Source organism: Equus asinus, chromosome 10 (genome assembly GCF_041296235.1).
Source record: "Equus asinus isolate D_3611 breed Donkey chromosome 10, EquAss-T2T_v2, whole genome shotgun sequence".
Lineage (NCBI taxonomy): Eukaryota > Metazoa > Chordata > Mammalia > Perissodactyla > Equidae > Equus > Equus asinus.
In genome coordinates, this window is record NC_091799.1 from 21,589,097 (window position 1) to 21,607,596 (window position 18,500).

General features: G+C 52.0%; 1 protein-coding gene across 12 annotated transcripts in view; it reads left to right on the top strand.

The window, feature by feature from the left end:
* Positions 1-18,500, top strand: part of DENND1A (DENN domain containing 1A) — a 513,599-nt gene that overhangs the window by 469,346 nt on the left and 25,753 nt on the right. For 9 of the 12 annotated variants that reach the window (XM_070518780.1, XM_070518782.1, XM_044778816.2 and 6 more), the window contains one exon: positions 17,260-17,316. The exons of the other annotated variants lie outside the window; for them this stretch is intronic. In XM_070518780.1, coding sequence (XP_070374881.1) covers positions 17,260-17,316 — 57 coding nt within the window. The remainder of the gene's footprint in view (positions 1-17,259; positions 17,317-18,500) is intronic. 12 annotated transcript variants of the gene reach the window in all.

Here is an 18,500-nt window from a genome sequence, read left to right on the forward strand (position 1 = left end):
TATGATTTTATCTGTCTGTTTATCTCCTTAACACAAAGCTTTGTAAACCTTTGCCTTTTTGTTTCAGGTGGGAGGGCTCACTTCAATATTTCTTGTAGGGCAGTTCTAATGACAGTGAACTCACTCAGCTGTTGTTTGTCTGGGAAAGCTTTTATTTCTCCTTCATATATGAAGGATAATTCGCTGGATAGAATATTCTTGGCTGATAGTTTTTATCTTTCAGTATTTTTAATATCATTCGACTCTCTCCTAGCCTGTAAGGTTTCTGCTGAAAAATCCACTGAAAGCCTGATGGGGGTTCCATTGTAGATTATTTTCTTCTCTCTTGCTGCCCTTAATATTTTTTCTTTGTCATTGACTTTTGACAGTTTTGCTGTTATATGCTTTGGAGAATGTCTTTCGGGACTGATGTAATTAGGAGTTCTGTCAGCTTCATGTATTTGCATGTCCAGTTCCTTCCCCAGGTTTGGGAAGCTCTCAGCTGTTATTTATTTGAACAAGCTCTCTGCTCCTTTCTCCCTCCCTTGTCCCTCTGGAATACCTATAATCCTTATGTTACTTTTCCTAATTAAGTTGGATATTTCTCAAAGAATGTCTTCATTTAAAAAAAATCTTAATTCTCTCTCCTCCTTCACCTAAAACATTTCTATGTTTCTATCTTCAAGCTCACTAATTCTCTCCTCCATAGGGTCTACTCCATTTCTGATGCTTTCTACATTATTTTTTATCTCATTGTGTTCTTCATATCCAGAATTTCTGTTTGATTTTTTTCTAGAACTTCATTCTCTTTTGTGAAGTATTCCTTCTTCTGTTCATTAATGTTATTTCTGAGCTCATTGAACTGTCTGAATTTTCTTGTAACTCATTGAGTTTCTTTACGATGGCTATTTTGAATTCTCTGTCAGTTAGATTGTAATCTCCTGTGACTTCAGGTTTGTTTTCTGGAGAACTGTCATTTTTCTTCTGTTCTACCATGTTATTGTAGTTCTTCATGGTGCTTGATGAACTGATCCTCTGCCAGTGCATTTGTGATAGTAATCCCCCTTTCATATTTGGGTATGGTTTTGGTTACTTTGATTCTGGTTGCCTGGGTCTTGTGTTCCTCCACTAGCTCTTCACAGGCTTGGATGCTGTTGTCCCATGCACCACCTGCACCGCTGTTCCCTGGTGTCTAGGGGTGCTTGTTGCACTGCTACCAGGGTTGCTGTGTTCACCAGTGTCATTATCAGTGGCAGGGGCCCAGGGACTTGTATGTAGCCCTGCTGCTGGTGGGGTTGGTGTCAGGGATGCTGCCCCTGGGAGCTGGGTACTCCCACCCCATCTGCTCACAGTTGTGCTGATCAGGCTGTGCCATTGCTCCACCAACTGCCGCAGGGTGGGGCCACCACCACTCCACAGGTATTCATGTATGTGGGGCCAGGCTGCTCTCACATCCACTCACATTCACAAGGGCCTCTACATGAAGATCTGTGCCCTGGATTGCTGCTGCTAGGGGAGGAGGAGGAGGCTGCTTCCCTAGTTCCACTGTTTCCCCAGGGTCCAGTCCACTCACCTTCAGGTGTATAGCTGCCTGGATCTCTTAGGCATTCTGTTGTGCTGTGTAGGGAATCCTCAGTTGGTCGATGGGTATCTGTTTGGTTGTAATTTAGAGGAGAGCAACAAAGGAAACCACTCACTCCACCATAATGCTGATGTCACCCCCCCCATCTCGTTTTTTTAAACTTAAACCAGTTTGGCCCCCAGGCTGGTTCCCTGCTAGCCTGCTCAGGAAGTGCTTGCCATCTCATCACTGCTGACTTGCTGGAGACTGCTGCAGAATAGATGCAATGTTTAATGAACACCTTTGCTCCTCATCGGCTTCAAGGACTAGGCAGAGAGCTCATTTTCCTAGGAAGGGTGGGAACAGCCTTCTTCAGGCTATGAATCAGATACCTGGTGAAGATTCTGAACCTGAGAGACCAAACACAGCAGCTGTTCTAGCCTGTTCTAGACTGTTCTAGACTGGGGTGGCAGCCGACTTCATGTTAATCCCTGCAGTTCCTGGCACCTGGCCCACATGCTCCCCGCTGCTTTCTCTGGCTGGTTGTAGTAGAGAATTCAAGCCTTTAAATCACTCCTTTGGCCCAAGGTACAGCCTCCAGAAAGGTCTGACTAAAACGTGCAAAAAGAAATGTAAATTGGGCAGCCGGCTGGAGCCTAGTGGATGGATGGAGTGTAGGGCCAGCATGATGGAAGAGCTGAGCTGCACTTTGCTCTTTGGTCTTGAGCTTTGTGTTTGGTCCTCCTTCTCTTGGATGGGCCCTTCCTCGGCTCTGGCCTGCCTCCCCCGGCTCTGCACTCTGGGGAGCTCAGCCAGACCTGTGGCTTCTAGCACCACCTTTGTTTTGGTGGCTCCCAGTATCTGCTTCTAACTCATTCTTGTTTCACGAGCTTTACTTGCTATAATCTCTTAGTCTGTCCTTGGCCTTCCCCAAACCTTCCCCACCCCAGTTCCACCAGGGCATCAGCCCTGCTGCTTCTGTACATCCCTCATATCCCTGGAGTCACGTGTCACCTGCCTCCGGTGGTCTGTGAGGCACAAGGGACATCAGAAAACACTAGCAAGTACTGAGACAGGCAGGCTCTCCAGAAAGTGGGTCCCTCTCCATGATGCCCTCCCCAGTCAGACTTCCTGATGATCAGGAGAACTTACGCAGCCTTCAGGGCCCTGCCAGAAGTCACCCCTTCCAAGCTCGCTGCCCACAGCTAGGCCTTTTGAGTTAGAGGTACCTGCCACCCTCCACTTCTGGCCAGTTCCTCCTCACCTTGTAAGACTCTGCTAAGTGCCCCCCACCCTGGACAGAGTTCCTTCCCCTTCTCTAGTCCCTAGCACACAGTCTTGTACTCATTCATTCACCGCTCTTCTGGGCGTCTACTCCGGGCCAGGCCCCTGCTAGGTGCTGGCGGAACCCAGACATGAAGCAGCCCGCACCACCTACACTGCCAGGAGCGTCCTTCCTCTTGTGTTCCACCTGACAACATCCCGTGCACCTTCCAGGCCCTCCTCAGGTTCTCCTTCCCCCGAAAGCCCTCCCTGAGTCCTCCATGCAGAGCCTTGCCCTCCCTGCGCTGGGCCAGCACTGTCCCTGCAATGACACACTGGCCCTGGACAGGGACAGTGTCAGCCTCAACCTGTGACCTTGGCACCCTCACAGGCCTGGCACAGACGAGTTGCGCAGTGAGAGTTTGGGGAACAACGAAGTGTGAGGGAGTGAATGCACAAAAGGCAGTGACTGCAGGAAGAGGCGAGGGCAGCTCCCTGCGCGCCCTGTGCCCTTGAGCAGCCAGGCAGTTCAGCAGAGCAGGAGAAACCAAAAAAGGGGTGGCTGTTGTTCTGCAGCGCCTGTGTTCACTTTAGAACCCCTGCGTGTGCTGCCGTGCATGAGTGACAGGCCTCCTGCGTCCCCCGAGTCTGTCCATGTTCAGCAGTGTGACAGCAGGGCCTCTTTGCCAGAGGAGTGTCCAGAACCTAAAAACAGCATTTCTTTTAAGGTCTGTGCTGGAGCCGCTCAGAATCCAGCTCCCTGCCAGGGAGATATTAAGCCCAGCAGGACAAGAGCAGGAAATCTGATTCAGCGAGACCAGAGGAGGCATTTTCTCAGATTAGAATTCTCTGTGCCAAAGGTGGGGAGTTTATCACAGTGGGGAAGGGGAAATAAAACATAAAATATTGAAAATAAATTATATCCCACAAGCCAGATCCTCCAGGAGACTCAGCTCAGTGTCACTGGCTGTGCAGGGAGTCCCCACCCTGTGGCCACAGGAGTGCTGTGCCAGGAGCTGCCTGTTGCATTGTCCCCCATCAATCTCTAAGCCCATCTGTGGACTAGGCAAATGATTAACCTGGCTATGCCCAGAGGGAAAGGATGACAAGGAATAAACAAGAGACAACAGTATAAGGAGGCGTCAGATTGACGGGTTGGTTTTCATTATAATGTGGACCTACTGTGTGTGAACCAGGCCCATCCACAGCCATCATCTCACTTAATCTCAACAACCTTAGAAGATCAATGCAGTTATTATTATCCCCAGAAAGCTAATGCCCAGAGAGGTTAAGCAGCTCCCCCAGGGTCACACAGTTAATGGCAGAGCAAGAATTCCAAACCAGATATATCTGATGCCAGAACCCAGAACCTGCCAGAACTCCCCCCTCACTCTACCCCTCTCATCAAGCGCTCTTCGACAGTTCCATCTGGATCCTGAGGCTTCTGGTAGTAGTTGCCAGTGGTCTGGGGCATGTTTAGAATCCAGTGTGTGGCTTAGGATGGCTGTGGAGGTCAAGGTCACTCTGTTCTGCTTCTGCCCCGCTCCTGGCTAAGGCTCATGGCTGCTGCCTGGATTTGGGGCTTTGCCTGCTCCCAGAATAAACCATTAGAGCCCCGGATTCCTCAGCACGTGGGTAAGAGCAGCAATGAGGCTGCCCTTCTGAATGCCTGCTGGGGCCAGGCAGTGTGCTCAGCAGGGGCTTGCATTCTTTCACATTATCTTCCCCAACAGATGCAGGAGTAGGGCCAATGACCCTACCCTAGTTCCCTGGCTGGTAGGATGGATTCAGATTCAAAGTCCCGGCTTCTCTACCTTACCGCCCAGCTCCCCTGACCCTGGGACAGCTTGACAGGGACAGGAGCTCCCTGGCAGCAAAGGCCACCTGCCAGCCTCCTGCACACTTGATCTGAGCTTGCACTGACCATGTTCCTAATGTAGGTCATTGTTTTTTTATTTAGTTTTATTGTCAGCCTGCTTAGTTCCATGTCTTCTAGAATATCATATCACATCTCGTTTATACTGAAAATAATTTTAAAATGTAATAAAAAGATAGAAAGAGAATATATAAAAGGGACTTCTCCCAAGGGATTGTTGATTATATCCCACTTAAAATGCAAAGTGTGATGGGAGAGTAGCATTGCCTGGAAGCAGTTTAAACTGACTTTCTGAGACGTTGCTGCCCATCAGCCATGTGGTTTCATGGTAACAGCCACCTCCCAGCAGTCCCTGGGACGTCCCAGTCCCAAACCCCTTCTAGGTAGAGCCCTGTTCACACTTTCTGGAGAGGTTGACAGGGAATGTGTCCAGAAGGTCAAGCCTTGGCAACATGGTGCCTTGAGAGGCCAGGTGGGATGAAGCGGTCGGTCAGCAGAAGGCCGGGAGACATGACTCTCCAGTTGTGCCCACCTGTACAGAGGCAGGGAGGGAGAGGGGGAGCTTCTCCCCAGGGCTGTCTACCAAACACCTTCCATTGCCCAGACCATAGTGCCCAGCGAAGAATTCTTCTCATGCTGCCCTCTATCTTTGTGGTTAAAAGTCCTGAAGCTTTTGGAGTTTTTTTCCAGGCAGAACTCTGAGTTATTCTTTTATGCCCTCATTAATTCCTTCTTTGACGTATTTAACATGTAACGAGGCATGTCAGATGCCAAGCCCTGCCCAAGGCCTCAGGGTCACAGAGGAATGAGATGTGTGTCCTGCCTTCATGGCACTCTTTGTCTGGGAGAGAGAATTTACAAACCATATGGAAAGAAAAATACTAAGGGACAGAGGTGTACTGGCTGGAGAGGGGCCCTAAGGATGTCTGAGGAAACCAGGGCAGGCTTCTCAGACGAGGTGGCGTTTCTATGGATCTTGACAGATGAGTTGTATATCAGGTGGAGCCAGAGGAGGAGGGCATTCCAGGTAAAGCGATTGACATCTGCAAAGGGTGGGAGAGTCTGACTCTGGAGAGAAGAGCGGGGCTAGCGTGGGGAAGGAAGAGGCCGGGAGGCAGCTGCTGAGGGCCAGCTACCTGCAGAGGTAGGAGGCCCCAGGCCTTGGGGGAGCTTGAATCATGTCTGTGGGTGTCTAGGAGCCAGTGAGGGGTTGTGTTTTGGGGATGGCATCTGGGAAGATTTACTCTGGGCCACTGTGGGAAGGGGTGGAGGTAGGCGGACAGGGAGACCACTAATGATGCTGCTAACATCGTTAGCAAGAGCTAGTGGCAGCCTGACCTAGGACACTGCTTATGGGGGTAAAGAGGAGGGAAAGATTTGAGAGAGATCTAGGGGATGAAACGGACAGAAGCTGGTGGTCCACTGGACACCCTCCATGGGAGCTACTGAAGTTTACCTTGGACCGGTGAAAGGCTGGACACAGGCTGCATTTCTCTTCCTCCAGCCAACGTGCTCTGACGAGAACTGAGCTGCAGCCCATGACGAAGAGAGCATCTGTTGGGGTGGGTGGGGCCAGTGGACACCTCCCTCTGGCCCAGGGTGAAAGGCTCTGCTGAGGGAGAGAATGGCCTTCTTGGAGGAGCTAGGGTACAGCAACCTCCACCCTCTCTGTCCTGCTTTTGCCCCAGGGCTGTCTACTCTTGCCTTCTTGGCACTCTCTCAGGTCCTGTAACCAGGGTAGCCACAGCTTACTCCACCCCTCCCCGCATTCCACAGCATGGAATGTTATGGCTCCACTTTCTGGGTTGCCAGCTCTTCAGCATCCCAGGTCATTTCCGCCAAGGATGATGTATAGCATTATGCTAAACCAACTTTACGGGCAGCCCCTTAAAATGCAAGCCTCTCTTCATGATGGATGTAGAACATCCCGTTGTTGAGCCGACCACTTACAGTTTGTTGCAAACCTGCAGGAACCACAGACAGGCGCCTTGTTAGGCCTCTTACTCCAAGGACCCCATAAATAAACAGCAGAGTATGTCTTGGTGCATCAGGGCTGGAGTATGGAAATAGAGGTACTGTGTAAATAATACATATTTACAAAATAAATATGTCGGTACGTTAGTGTGTGCAGCCATAAGCAAATCACCTAGTGTAACAAGCATGAAAAGATCCAAGGTCTGCCAAGTGATTGGCTTCCATCCATCCGTGTGCATCAGAATTAGAAATGACCGCCGAAGGGAGGGCGTCCTCCTGCCCGCTGACCTTGAGGCCTTTGAATTGAGGCAAGTGGTGAGATTGCAGGTGGGCACCCTGACACACAGCTTTTCTGCCAAGGTGTGAAACCTACTACGGCCGTGTGTTCCTACAGATGTCTTGAGGTCTGCCGAGAAGCAGAAGGCTGATTAGCACCAAGATGCAGGATGTAATGGGTTGCGCCTACAGGAAGATGGCTGGCTGCGGGGGGAACGGATTTTCTAATTATGCAGATTCAGATTCGCTTTGGCTTAGGAAGGGAACCAGTGCGTTGACTTTCCAAGTGACTCTCACCAGAGCCCTATAACTTTCAGCCTTTCACCCTGCAGGTAGGGCTGGGTTTTCGGAAAGTCGGTTCCCTGTCTCTGCCGCCCCTTTTGGAGCTCTGAGCCCCACTGGGCATCTGGCTCTAGCATCTGGAGCTCGGAAGAAGCAGCTAACAGAATGGCCGCTGGAGTGGGCACCCCTCCCCTCAGTTGTAATGGCACAATGCTGGATTTCAGTATTTTAAATGAAAAATATATGCAGTTAGCTGTGCGCTGACAATGTCCTTGAGGATTTGACAGTGAGATTTTCCAGCAGTTGGTCTTCGTTAGGATCCTGGCGGTGTTTAATAAGGCAGTCGAACTGCTGGCACCTTGGGTTCCTGTTTGTTCTCCGAGGGCTCTGGGGCTGCTGCGGTAAGCACATCGACCAGAGCTGATCATTACAAGGGCGTACGCCACCATGAATAAAAATGTCACACATTTTCCCATCTCACAGCGGTACAAAATGTCAGTCCTGTCAAACACACATTGCAGGGAGCTGTGTGCAGTCCGTACAAATTGGAGAGCTGCATATTCCCCCAGCCTTCTGATATTCTTCATTTGAAGCTGAAGAAAAACAGTTGTTAACCTATTAGCTAGGATTTTAAACTCTGCTGAGGCGGTGGAGGGGTAGACTTTGACACAGATAGAAAGTAGTCCAGGGCCCAGGAATTTTAAAACTGGGTTCTCCATCCATTTGTTCCAAGGGAATTAAAAAACCCCCTCTGTCCGGTGAACCTGACTGTCTTTCTTTAACAGACACACTGAGAAAGTTTGGGATATTTCACATCTAAGTTTCCTACTGCTTCCCACTTTTGCATTGCACTCAAAAAGTCTCTTGCTTTTTGGGATGGCCCTTGGCCTCAGCCTGCTAGGCCAGGATACCTCTAGGTTGGGAGTTTTTCCTGATCAGAAGCATGCCAGAAATGTAGCCCGCCTTGTGGACAGAGTGACTCAAGTGACGAGGACAATGACTATTTGTCTGGATTAGTCAGATGCAGGGCGATGCCTTACTGATGAGCTGACGCTAGTTCCACAGTCTTGGGCAAGCATTTACTTTGCACTCGCCCCATGCCAGGCCTTGTACCCAGGGCCTTGGGTCCAGATGTGAAGTACACACAGCGCCACTCTCGAGGAGCCCACCATCTTTAGGGGAGGGACAGAAGAAAGAAGTCCAGGAGGTGAGGGACAGCTTCCAGGGAACGGACAGACATTTGAGGGATGAGCAGAATCCACAGGTAGTTAAAGTGCAGAAAGGGCACAGAGGACGAGCACATGCATTGTAAAGAGCGTTGGCACATGAGAGGCAGGGCAGGGTCTCTGTAGGGCTGGAAAGAAGGGGCTGCTTGTGGTGGAGTGGGACATGAGGCTGGTGAGGGGAGGGGCGGGGTCTTGAGTGGCCCACTGAGGACTGTCGGCAGGGACATGACCAGCTCCCCACGTTGCAAGTGGACCTTGAGGAGGATGCTGTCAAAATCACCAGAGTCCCTTTCTAGAGGATGCTGTGCGATCTTATCTGTACAACAGCAAAATTAGGAGAAGGTCTTTATTTTAGCTTCCTAGTGGTGTACTGCTTGGGGTGGACATCATGGAGATGATAAATTAGCCTTGGTTTTGCTGAGCTGGCCCTGGCCCTTAAATGCAATGAGAAAACCCTCACCAAGTCAGGACACAATGCAGGCAGCTGCAAAGTCGAACCTTTCCGTGCAGTCAGTACAGACTTAGCAGAATGGAAAGCTCAGAGTCTATCAGGGGAGAACTCCCTAGGGAGAGAGGAGCACCCTCAGTCTCGAGGGGATGGGTTTCAGCATCTTCCTTCTGCTATTTGTGTATCAGGTCTGATGGAAGGAGTGTGGGCTTCTTCAGGGTCAGACATACTTGGGCTTGGATCCTGGCTCTGCCACCTGTTAGCTGTGAGGCCTGGCCTGGGCCAGTCCCCGAGCCTTGCAACCTCAGTTTCTTCATCTGCCAAATGGGGATTCTCCCTTCTCCACAGGGTTGCTGAGAGCATTAGAGACCATACATGTAGAGCTCCCAGCACAGGGCCTGGTATACAGCAAGTGCCAAAAAACAGTAGCCTCTGCTGCTATCAAAGGGGGATCATCTCTCCCAATATCTGGAAGCCCCTCCTCATTTCCCTCCCCTCCTGGGAATGTCACCCAGGCACCCTCGATAGCATCCCAGATGGCTACCCTGGTGTAGATAGCAGTGAAACACCACCTCCTCCTTCTGTCTGGGCAGAGAATGGCACGCGGCAGCAGAGCTCCCTGCCCCTGCCCAGCCACCGGCCGCATCTGGTGCCCGACCTCCAGCCGCCAATGGGATGCCACCTATTCAGACCGAGCAGCTGCACCTGACTGAAAACAAAAGGCCCCCCTCCCCCGCCCCATACTGGCCCTCCTCCCTCCCCCGCCTCTGTCCCCCAAGCGCCGGGGTCACCCGGCCCCCTTGCAGCCTTCCCTCACAGCTGCCTCGCTGCTTTTGTTCAGCATGTGAACTTCCCCATCAGCCGAGCTCCTTGCACGGGAAGTAATCAGGGATCTTGACAAGGCTTCAAACCACAAATGCCACTACAAATTAACCAGCACCACTACAAAATACTACTCCTGTCAACATCGGAAAGAATGCGCTCTCCTCAGGACCAAGCGGAGACGTCTTTCAGCTCAGCACTCGTCCCTGCATAGAGAGGGCCCAGGCCCAGGCTGAGAGGACGGCCTCACAAGGTGACCTGCTGAGGCGACTGAATCCCAAGCACACCCTCTCCAGAGATGATGGCCCGCAGGCCCGATGGCAGGTGCTGCGGCCTTTCCTCAAGGGCCACCTTCAGTCCTGAGCACCCCTCACAGATGGTGCCTCAGGACAGCAAGTGCAGGGCACGTAGCCTCACTCTGGAGTGCAACAACCGAAGCCCGACGGCCAGCCCTGGGCTTCCTAACTACGTGGTGTGAATTTGGGCCAGAGGCTTCAGCTTCTGTCTGTAGAATGGGGATCATGATGGAGCCTCTGCCCAGTGTTTCAGGACTGATGGATGTTCTGAGTAACACCTGGCCCATCGAGGGTGCTCCAAGATAAGGGCTCCTCCCAGCCTCCCTTTCTCATGAAGAATCACCTCCTTGTCACTCTGTGCGGACGGGAGGGAAACTTCTTCCTCAGCGATGATGTAAAAGTCCATCCTGTGCGGCCTCTTGTGAGGAGCATCCCTCCAAGGTTATAGCCTGGAGCTTAGAGTTACCTCTGCAGATGCTTCAGGGTCCAAGGGTCCCAGGATCCCCCCTGGGGGCCCAGGCCCTGCCCGTGCTGTTGGCACAGAGCGAGTGCTGTAGGACACCAGTGCCCAGTCTTTTCCAGTTGTCCTTGCAGAAACTCTGAAGCGGAGGCAAGCATTTGATCCTCCCCAACAAGCAGGACCAGCTCTGTCGAGGGTGGACAAGAGGATTGGAGATAATGACGGGAGTAGGGGGACGGGCTAGAGCTGTGCCCAAGAGAGCTGGTTGGGCATTTCAAAGGAGACACTCCACACAAATATAGCTTCAATACACTCCTTTTTGGAGACATATCAAAAGAAGCCCTCTTTTATTTCCATACCTTGCATAATAGCGGCTTTCCAGTCCCGAGGAGTAGAGGAGCCTTGCTCTCAGCCCAGAGGCCCTTTGTAAAGCCACAGAAAGCTTTGTCTTCCTTTCCCAACTGGAGCCGTTTCATGCACAGGTCAGAGCATTGATGTGGCTACTAGCCAGGAAAATTAACCAGGTGAACTCTTTCCTCGTTAAACAGCAACAGAGTTTAATTGTGAATTTTCTCTCTTACCCTCTCCATTTCTGGCAGCATATCTGGTTGGGGCACATCTCTGGGACAGAGAAATCCCTAGCATCCATCTCAGACTCCCCTCTGGGGATGCCAGGGCCTCCTCCATGTGGGCTAGACAGGAGTCTGACGGCAAAGGGACAGTTCAGAACACCCTTCAGACACAAAGGATCTGAGACCCCCCTGGGCCAGCCTCAGAGGCCAGCTCTCTCATGTCTCCAGCTGCCATTGGGCACACCCCACCTTCTCCGACCCTCAGAAAGGGGAGCTGTGGGGGCCCTGGCTGCCTCCTCAGGCAAGTTGCCTCCTCACCCCAGGCTTTGCATGCACAGCCCTCAGCCTTCAGCAGAGTTGGTTGGTTCCTGTGGCCTCAGAAGTCTGTGTTCTTTCACCTCCTTCCCCACACAACTAGTCCATGGTTGGGGTCTGGCTTTTCTCCCCACTGACTCTGACGTTTCACCCTCTGTGTGGCCTTAGGTAGCGCCTCTTCTGCCTCCCTGAACCTACTTTCCCAGCAGTGAAATGGGAGTGCTGCTTCTGACTTCGAAGGGATCTTGAACGAAGAGTCAAGTCGTGCCCTCCATGGGGACTGAGTAAATCCACGTGTTGGTTCCTAAACAGCCAGCCCCCTCCCATCTACCTCACAGGACCCCTGCCCCAGCCCGAGATTAACTTGAGATGAGCTCTTGGACCCTCTTCTGAAGGCTTGCCATCCACTGCTCTATGTGACCTGGGCAAGTCTTTGCCTCCCCTCATCTGTGAAATGAGGTAATGATGCCCGTTCCTGGCTTGAGGGTTCCCCAGGCTAGCAAGTGAGCTAGTTAGGTGCCGGAACACGGCAGGCAGGAGGTGCTTGGGCTCTGCCTATTGTGCAAGCTGCCTGCCCTGCACCAGCTCCCTGCCTCCCCTCCCCCGGCCCCCACGTACACATTGTGTTTTCTGCCCCAGTCAGCGCCTCACAGTGGAGCATCTTCCACCTTGCAGCCCAGTGTAGGGTGCCCGCTCATCCGTGCCACCCAGGTAATTAAGTTGATATTCCAACACAGCTTCCCCTCCTGACCTTTTGGAAACAATGTGTTTTGCTGCATCAACAAATTAACTGCAAATCACATGCTGTCCTCATAAATGTGGGTTCATATCCAATGAGCATACTCACCTGGCCCACACGGCTGACAGCTATAAACGCCAAGGGCCATGCAGAGACCAACAGAGGCCAAAGAGTTCCTCTCTTCTCTGGGACCTCCGTGCCAATCACGCTTTTGGGCTTACCCTCTCATGTTCACATCTCCCAGTAGTCACGAGGCCAGAGGTGGTAAGCTGACAACATGGAGGCCCAGGCAGGCCCCTGTGGCCGGAGAGAAGTGTCTGTCCTTAGAAACCCACCCATCCTCTTCCCATCCATCTTTTACACCAGGGCCTCTGCTGTGTCTGCCTAAATCCTAAATCCCTCCCCCTGTGCTCGGGAGAAAACCCACACTTCTTAGCCTGACATTCAAGGCCCTATGTTATGTGACCCCCACCATCCCTTCCATGGTCCTGGCCTGCCCTCTCCTCATATTTGCCCTCATTCTAGTCTTGTGCGACCTCTGTGGTTCCGCTTTACCATGCACCTGAGTTCCCTTCCACCCCCATCCCGTGGCAGAGCCCCTGCTTTGTACCTCCCTTGACCTCCGTCCTCCTCTGCCCCCCTTCTTTATAACCCCCTCCCTCAGAGTGGGCATCCTGTGAAGGCAGGACCATGTCTTGTTCAGTGATGTACCCCTGTGCCTGGACAGAGTATACTCCACTTCTTGTTAAATGAATGAACAAATGAATCACACGCCTCTTTTGGAAAGCACTGGAAAGAGATGCTCAAATAAGGAAGGAAAGGAAGTCATTCTCTTGCTGGCCGTTTCTCTAAGACACAGATCTCTAACAATAGATTCCAACTTCAGAAGGGACAAGGATTAGAAAAACCATCCCAGATGACTTTGGAAATTTGGGTTGACAAGGATAGCACAATGGACTAAGAATACTTGCTTGTTTTAGTTCCTGCTACTAGCTGTGTGACTTCATACTAGTCCCTTAACCTCTCTGGGCCTCCTATGTCCTGTCTCTATAGGAGGGAAATAATCCTCCTCTAATTTGCCTCACCAGGGCATATGAGGCTCAAAGGAAAGAAGAGAAGTGGAAATGCTTTGAAAGGAAAATGCAGCATAAAAATAGAAGAGATTATTATTAAAATCCAGGCTCCTTCAACAGTGCCTTGCTGACAGCACGCTCCCTTGGAAAATCAAGGTCCTCACATCCACAGGACTTTTCTAGAAAGACTTGTTGGTCTACCGGGAGGACAGAGGATTGGATGGTCCCATTTCATCTTCCTGTTGCCGGACCAGAGACTCGCACAGCTGTAATCACACTCTTGTAGCATCCTCGCACCAGTGCTTGTGATTCGGGAGTTGTTGCCATTTCACAGAAGAGTTAACTGAGACTGAGGTTAAGTAACTTACCCAAGTGGCAGAGCCAGCACTGAACTCAGCTAGAAAATGACAGAGCCGAGACATGAGCCCCAGTCTTTCTAACACAAAGTGTACTTCTTGGGGCTTTAGCCCAAATACTCCTTGTAGTCTAAGAAAGATATTCTTCTGTGAGGTAGGTCAAACCCCGTTAGACCGTACATTCCTTCAGGACAAGGACCGTGTCTTGTTCTCCTGGATCCCCCAGACCTGGCCCTCGTAGTTGTTCCATAAGTTTACATGGGAGGAATCCTTCCGTTCTGTGAGAGGGTCCCTGCTTCCCCAGCTGGACGTGGCCTGCAAGAAGGCAGGTGCTTGTGTTGATCATCGAGACCTCCAGCCCCACTATCCCTCCTGCCACGGCCCAGCTCAGGAAGTGCCAGATGAATTGTGGAAGAGAACTCTTCTTAGCAAAAGATTCCAAGGCCCAGCCTTTCTGAACTCACTTAAGGCAGTGTAGCCAGGGAATGGAGGATCGCATATAGTGTGACTTCTGTGCAAAGGTCCTGGGACCACTCAGTTCTCTGTTCCTTCTGCTTTAAGGCTTTTCTGGTTTTGTCTCCTCCTCCTCCAGCAATGGGAAGAGCACCGGATTAGCAGTCCAGAGGCCTGAGGTCTGCTCCCAGTGCTCCCCATCACTGCCTGGGGGCCTTGGGTGGGTCTCTGTACCTCTCTCCAGTCTTTCTTTGTCGACAGAAGGAAAAGTGTCCCTGCCACTAAGGCCCTGGGAAGAGATGAACAAACTCCTGTGGCTGTGGGCTGGGGGTGCCAACAAGAATGAGAGCAGGTCTCTGCTCTTGGGGAGTGTGGGGGATGGGGAGGCTCCCGGCCCATGGAAGTGACTTAAGTGACTCTCACTGAGTCCTGGCCAGCTCTGCGGGCTCCTCAAGCCCCGCTGCACACTGCCGTAGTCCCCACGTTCAGTTAGTCTCGGATTCAGCTTCCTGAGCACTGGGGCCACGCTCTGAGAAACGGTGTGTTGGGTTGAGCCTTCCCTAGCTTCTCTCTTTACCCCCCTTCCTGCTCAAACACCACCACTCACCCCCCGTGGCCTGTTCTAATTATCCCGAGAATTCAGCTCTCCCCAGCCTGCATCCCTGTCCTCCCACCCCAGCATCCTGGGAAACTGCGACCACCGTGGCCCAGCAGCCCTGCTCCTCCTCCTCCAGGAAGCAGAGTGTGTGTCCGCTGTGTGCCTGGCCCTGGGGCAATGCTGGAATACACCTGGTGTCCATGCTGTGGGGCCCTCATTGTCTCACTCAGGACCTTTGTTCCACATCACCCTTTCTTGGAATCTTACAATCCCCATGGTTTCCTCTGTCAGCTTCCAGGGTGGATGTGGTCAAGAGGCTGCTTTCCTACTACCATTTATAAATTCAATTGCAAAAGAACCAGCACTTCCTGATGACAATTGAAGGAAAATCAGTTAATTACAGAATCTGGAACCCTAACGTTTGTTGAGTTTCAACACATGCTGTGAAGTTTCAGCCAAAAATCATGTGCTGAGCATCTATTATGTACCTGGAACCACACTAGACCCCAGAAGAAATGGAGAAAGGAGACAACCTGTGTGCTGTGAATACAAGGTGGGGAGGTAGGGGCCGAGCACCTAACCCACACTGCTCAGGGAAGGGCACGGAGGACCTCCTGGGGGAGGCGGTGCTTGAGCCAGGCAGCAAAGGATGAATGAGAGCCACCAGGAGTGAGAGAAAAGGAAATGGGAGGGTGTTTCAGGCAAAGGGCCCAGCATGAAAGCGCAAAAAATGCGAGAGGCTTCCAGGGAGAGCAAGTGGGCAGGCAGGGCTGGGGAAACAAGCTGGGGCGGCTGTGCACCAGAGATGAGACTGCAGAGGTGTGTGGGGAGGTCCCAGAATCTGGAGGGCTTCAAACAGACAGGTGACATTTTCCAGGGGTATATTAATAGATGTTATGGGGAAAGTGAGTCTGTGCTCACATAAATTGGAGGAACAGAACTTTTGAGAGAAAGAGTCAGTAGGATTTTTGCCTGCCAGGGTAAGTTTTTTATTGTAAGACTTGGCAGCCTTTGCCATGCTGCCCAGCATTGTGACCCTCCAAAAGGAGCAAGACAGTGGACAGCCTTGCACAGCTTGTCTGCCTCGGGACCCCCCTTTTTTTCCCTTCGTACAGTGCCTCTCCCGGGATGGTGTTTCTCAAAAGGCACCTTGGGGGATGCCACCCTTCCACTGAGATGATTTAAGCTGGCAAGTGACATGATTGGGCATGTATTTTTTGAGTCTACTCTGGAACAAGTGTGGAAGATGGACTGGGAATGGAAGAGGGTGGAGGCAGGGAAACCTGCTAATGGTGATAGTTGCCAACATCTCCTGGGGGCACCGTGCAAAGATCTAGGCGAACATCGCCTTGAATCTTCCTAACAGCTCCCTCAGGCAGGTGGCCCCGTTTCCTGTGTATACGGCTGAGGAAAGTGAGGCTCAGATGGTTAAATCAGGCCGGGGGAACCTAGAGAGTGAGGGGGTTTGGGGTTTGGTCCAAGCCCCTCTCACCCTAGAGGCTGCCTCCTGAGCACTCTACCACACTGCCGCCCCAGCCAGCAGGGATGGAACAGCCCAGGTCAGAGGTGACAAGCAGTGAGGGCTGTGGTGCTGGAGGAGGTGGTCATCTGGAAGTAGAGTGGCCAAGCACAAGGGAAATAGAGGGGTATGTGTGAGAGTGGGGCATCTGACAGGGCAGCAACTTGTGCATCCATGGAGGGGGCTTCCACCCCACCATCCTTCTACTTCCATCCTGATGCAGTGTGAGCTGGGGGTCTCCATTCCCCTTTGTCCCACACGATTCCAGTAAGCCATGAAAGGGAAGAAACATGGCCCAGTGGGCAGCCATGCTCATCTCGTTGGGTAGCATCCCCAACTCCCAGAGAGCCTCCAACTGAAGGAGGGACACCAAGCACAGGTTGGCCCACGTTCCCACCTAATGGCTGAGGATCTGGAAACCACAGTGTATTTCTATCCAGATGTGCGCTCAGAGTGCCATGAGGGACCCTGGTTCTCTACCAAGTCCCTGGACCAACTTTCCCCTCAGGCCACTCTCACAAGCCCTGTGCTGGGTACCAGGGATCCAGGGACCCCTGAGACACGGCCCCTATCCTGCTGGAGTCAGGTTCAGAGAAGAGGTTGTATGGCAGGTCTAACGTCTGACGGATCCCTCCCACCAAGCACTCTCCGAGAGAAATGTAATGGGAGCCACACGTGCATGACATATGGAATTCTAAGTGTTTTAGTAACTGCATTAAGAAAGTACAAAGAAGCGTATGAAATTAATTTTAATAGTATATTTAACCAGAACTTCCAAAATATTTTCATTCCAACATGTAATCAAGGAGGCGGCAGTGGGGGCAGCAGAGGTCTCGAAGCTGAGGTGTGGCAGGGTCATATTGCACTTTAGAAGACCCCCCCTTGGCCTGTGTGGGGAATGGCTGGAGGAGATCCAGGCAGGGGGCCCTGTGGGAAATGCTGACAGTGATCCAGACCAGAGGCAAGGCTAGAACGAAAAAATAGCAGTGGGGCGGGCCTCAGAAATGGAATGTGCAGGACCCAGGGACAGTTGCTGTGGGGGTGAGGGAGGCATCTAGGACAGCCCTCAGGCTCTGGCTTGAGTGACTAGACACTTGCTCTCAAGCTGTGTGTGGAAATGCATCCAACCTTCTCCGTGTGTACTGATGTCTTAAGTTTCACTTTAACACAGCCAGAAAGACTCCGTCCCACCCGCCTGCCGCCTCCCAAGATACAGCGCTCCAGGCCCGTGAGTAGCCGGTGGTTCCGCCCTCCCCACCTAACACTGCCTGAGCGTCTCCCTGCCTGACTAAACCTTGGGAGTGTGAACTCAGCTGCCTTGCAAAAGAAAACTGGGAATTCGGTTTTTTCAGCTTCCCTGTCTGCGTGGCATGAACCCGAACTTGCATTTTCTGGGCTTCTCTCCCCTTTTCTGAGTCAGTTTGGCGACTTGCAGGTCAGAAATGTAGGTACCAGGGCCGCTGTGTGGTGTGTTTGCTGTGTGTGCATCATTTGAGCAAATCCCCTAGGTTGGGCTGTATTTCTGGCCCACGAGCTTTAAAAGCCCTTCTCTAACCGCCTCTTTCTCACAAAGGAAGCAAAAGTCAGACAGCACAGATCTCGTTCCCTCCAGATCTTGGTTTGGAAATTCATTTGGTGTCCCTTCCCGAGGGTAAGGCTATGCCCAGAGAACATGACCCGGCTCAGAGGGAGACAGGGGCTCCTCCTCTCCTGGGCTTCACGCAGAGCGCCACCTTCCCAAGTGAGGTGCCAAGGAAGGGTGGAAGAGCAGGACGGGATGTGATAAACCCACCAACACCTGGGAACAGGGTGGACGAGGAACAGAGACCCGTCCATGTTTTTTACAGAGAAATACCGTGGGAAAATATTGGGTGTGGGACCCATGTTCAGCATCAGTGAAGTCACTTTCCTTGTAAGCTCAGACTAGCCGTGCTGAGGCATAACAACTTTAGCAGCTTCCTTTAAAGTGGGCAACTTGTCAGGACCATTTGGTGAGGGCTGTTTACCAAGAGAAGAGTTTCTCTGTCTCTTATTCCGAGCAGCCACCTGCTTGTGCTCCTGCAGCCAAGCACAAGCGGTCAGGTTCCCACCCAGCTGCGATTCATATCCTAACCCCCTCCTGCCCTCTCCAATGCACCGTCCAACTCCATCTTGTGAAAGGGGTGGCGGCCGAGGGGTGCAGGGGCCTGCCTGAACCATGTCTGAGGTTAATCCTTGGTGCGCGCACCCAGCATCAATTGGGTTGCGGCTCTCTGTGGGGATGTTGGAAAGTTCTCTGGCACTGTTTCTTTCCCTTCCCTACCCTGTGTGGGAATTAGAGGGCTGGGGTGGAGGCTGGGGGGTTTGGATGCCTTTGTCTGTGGCAGTTGTGAGTCTACAGTTCCAGCCACATGTGACAGACCCATCCCATAC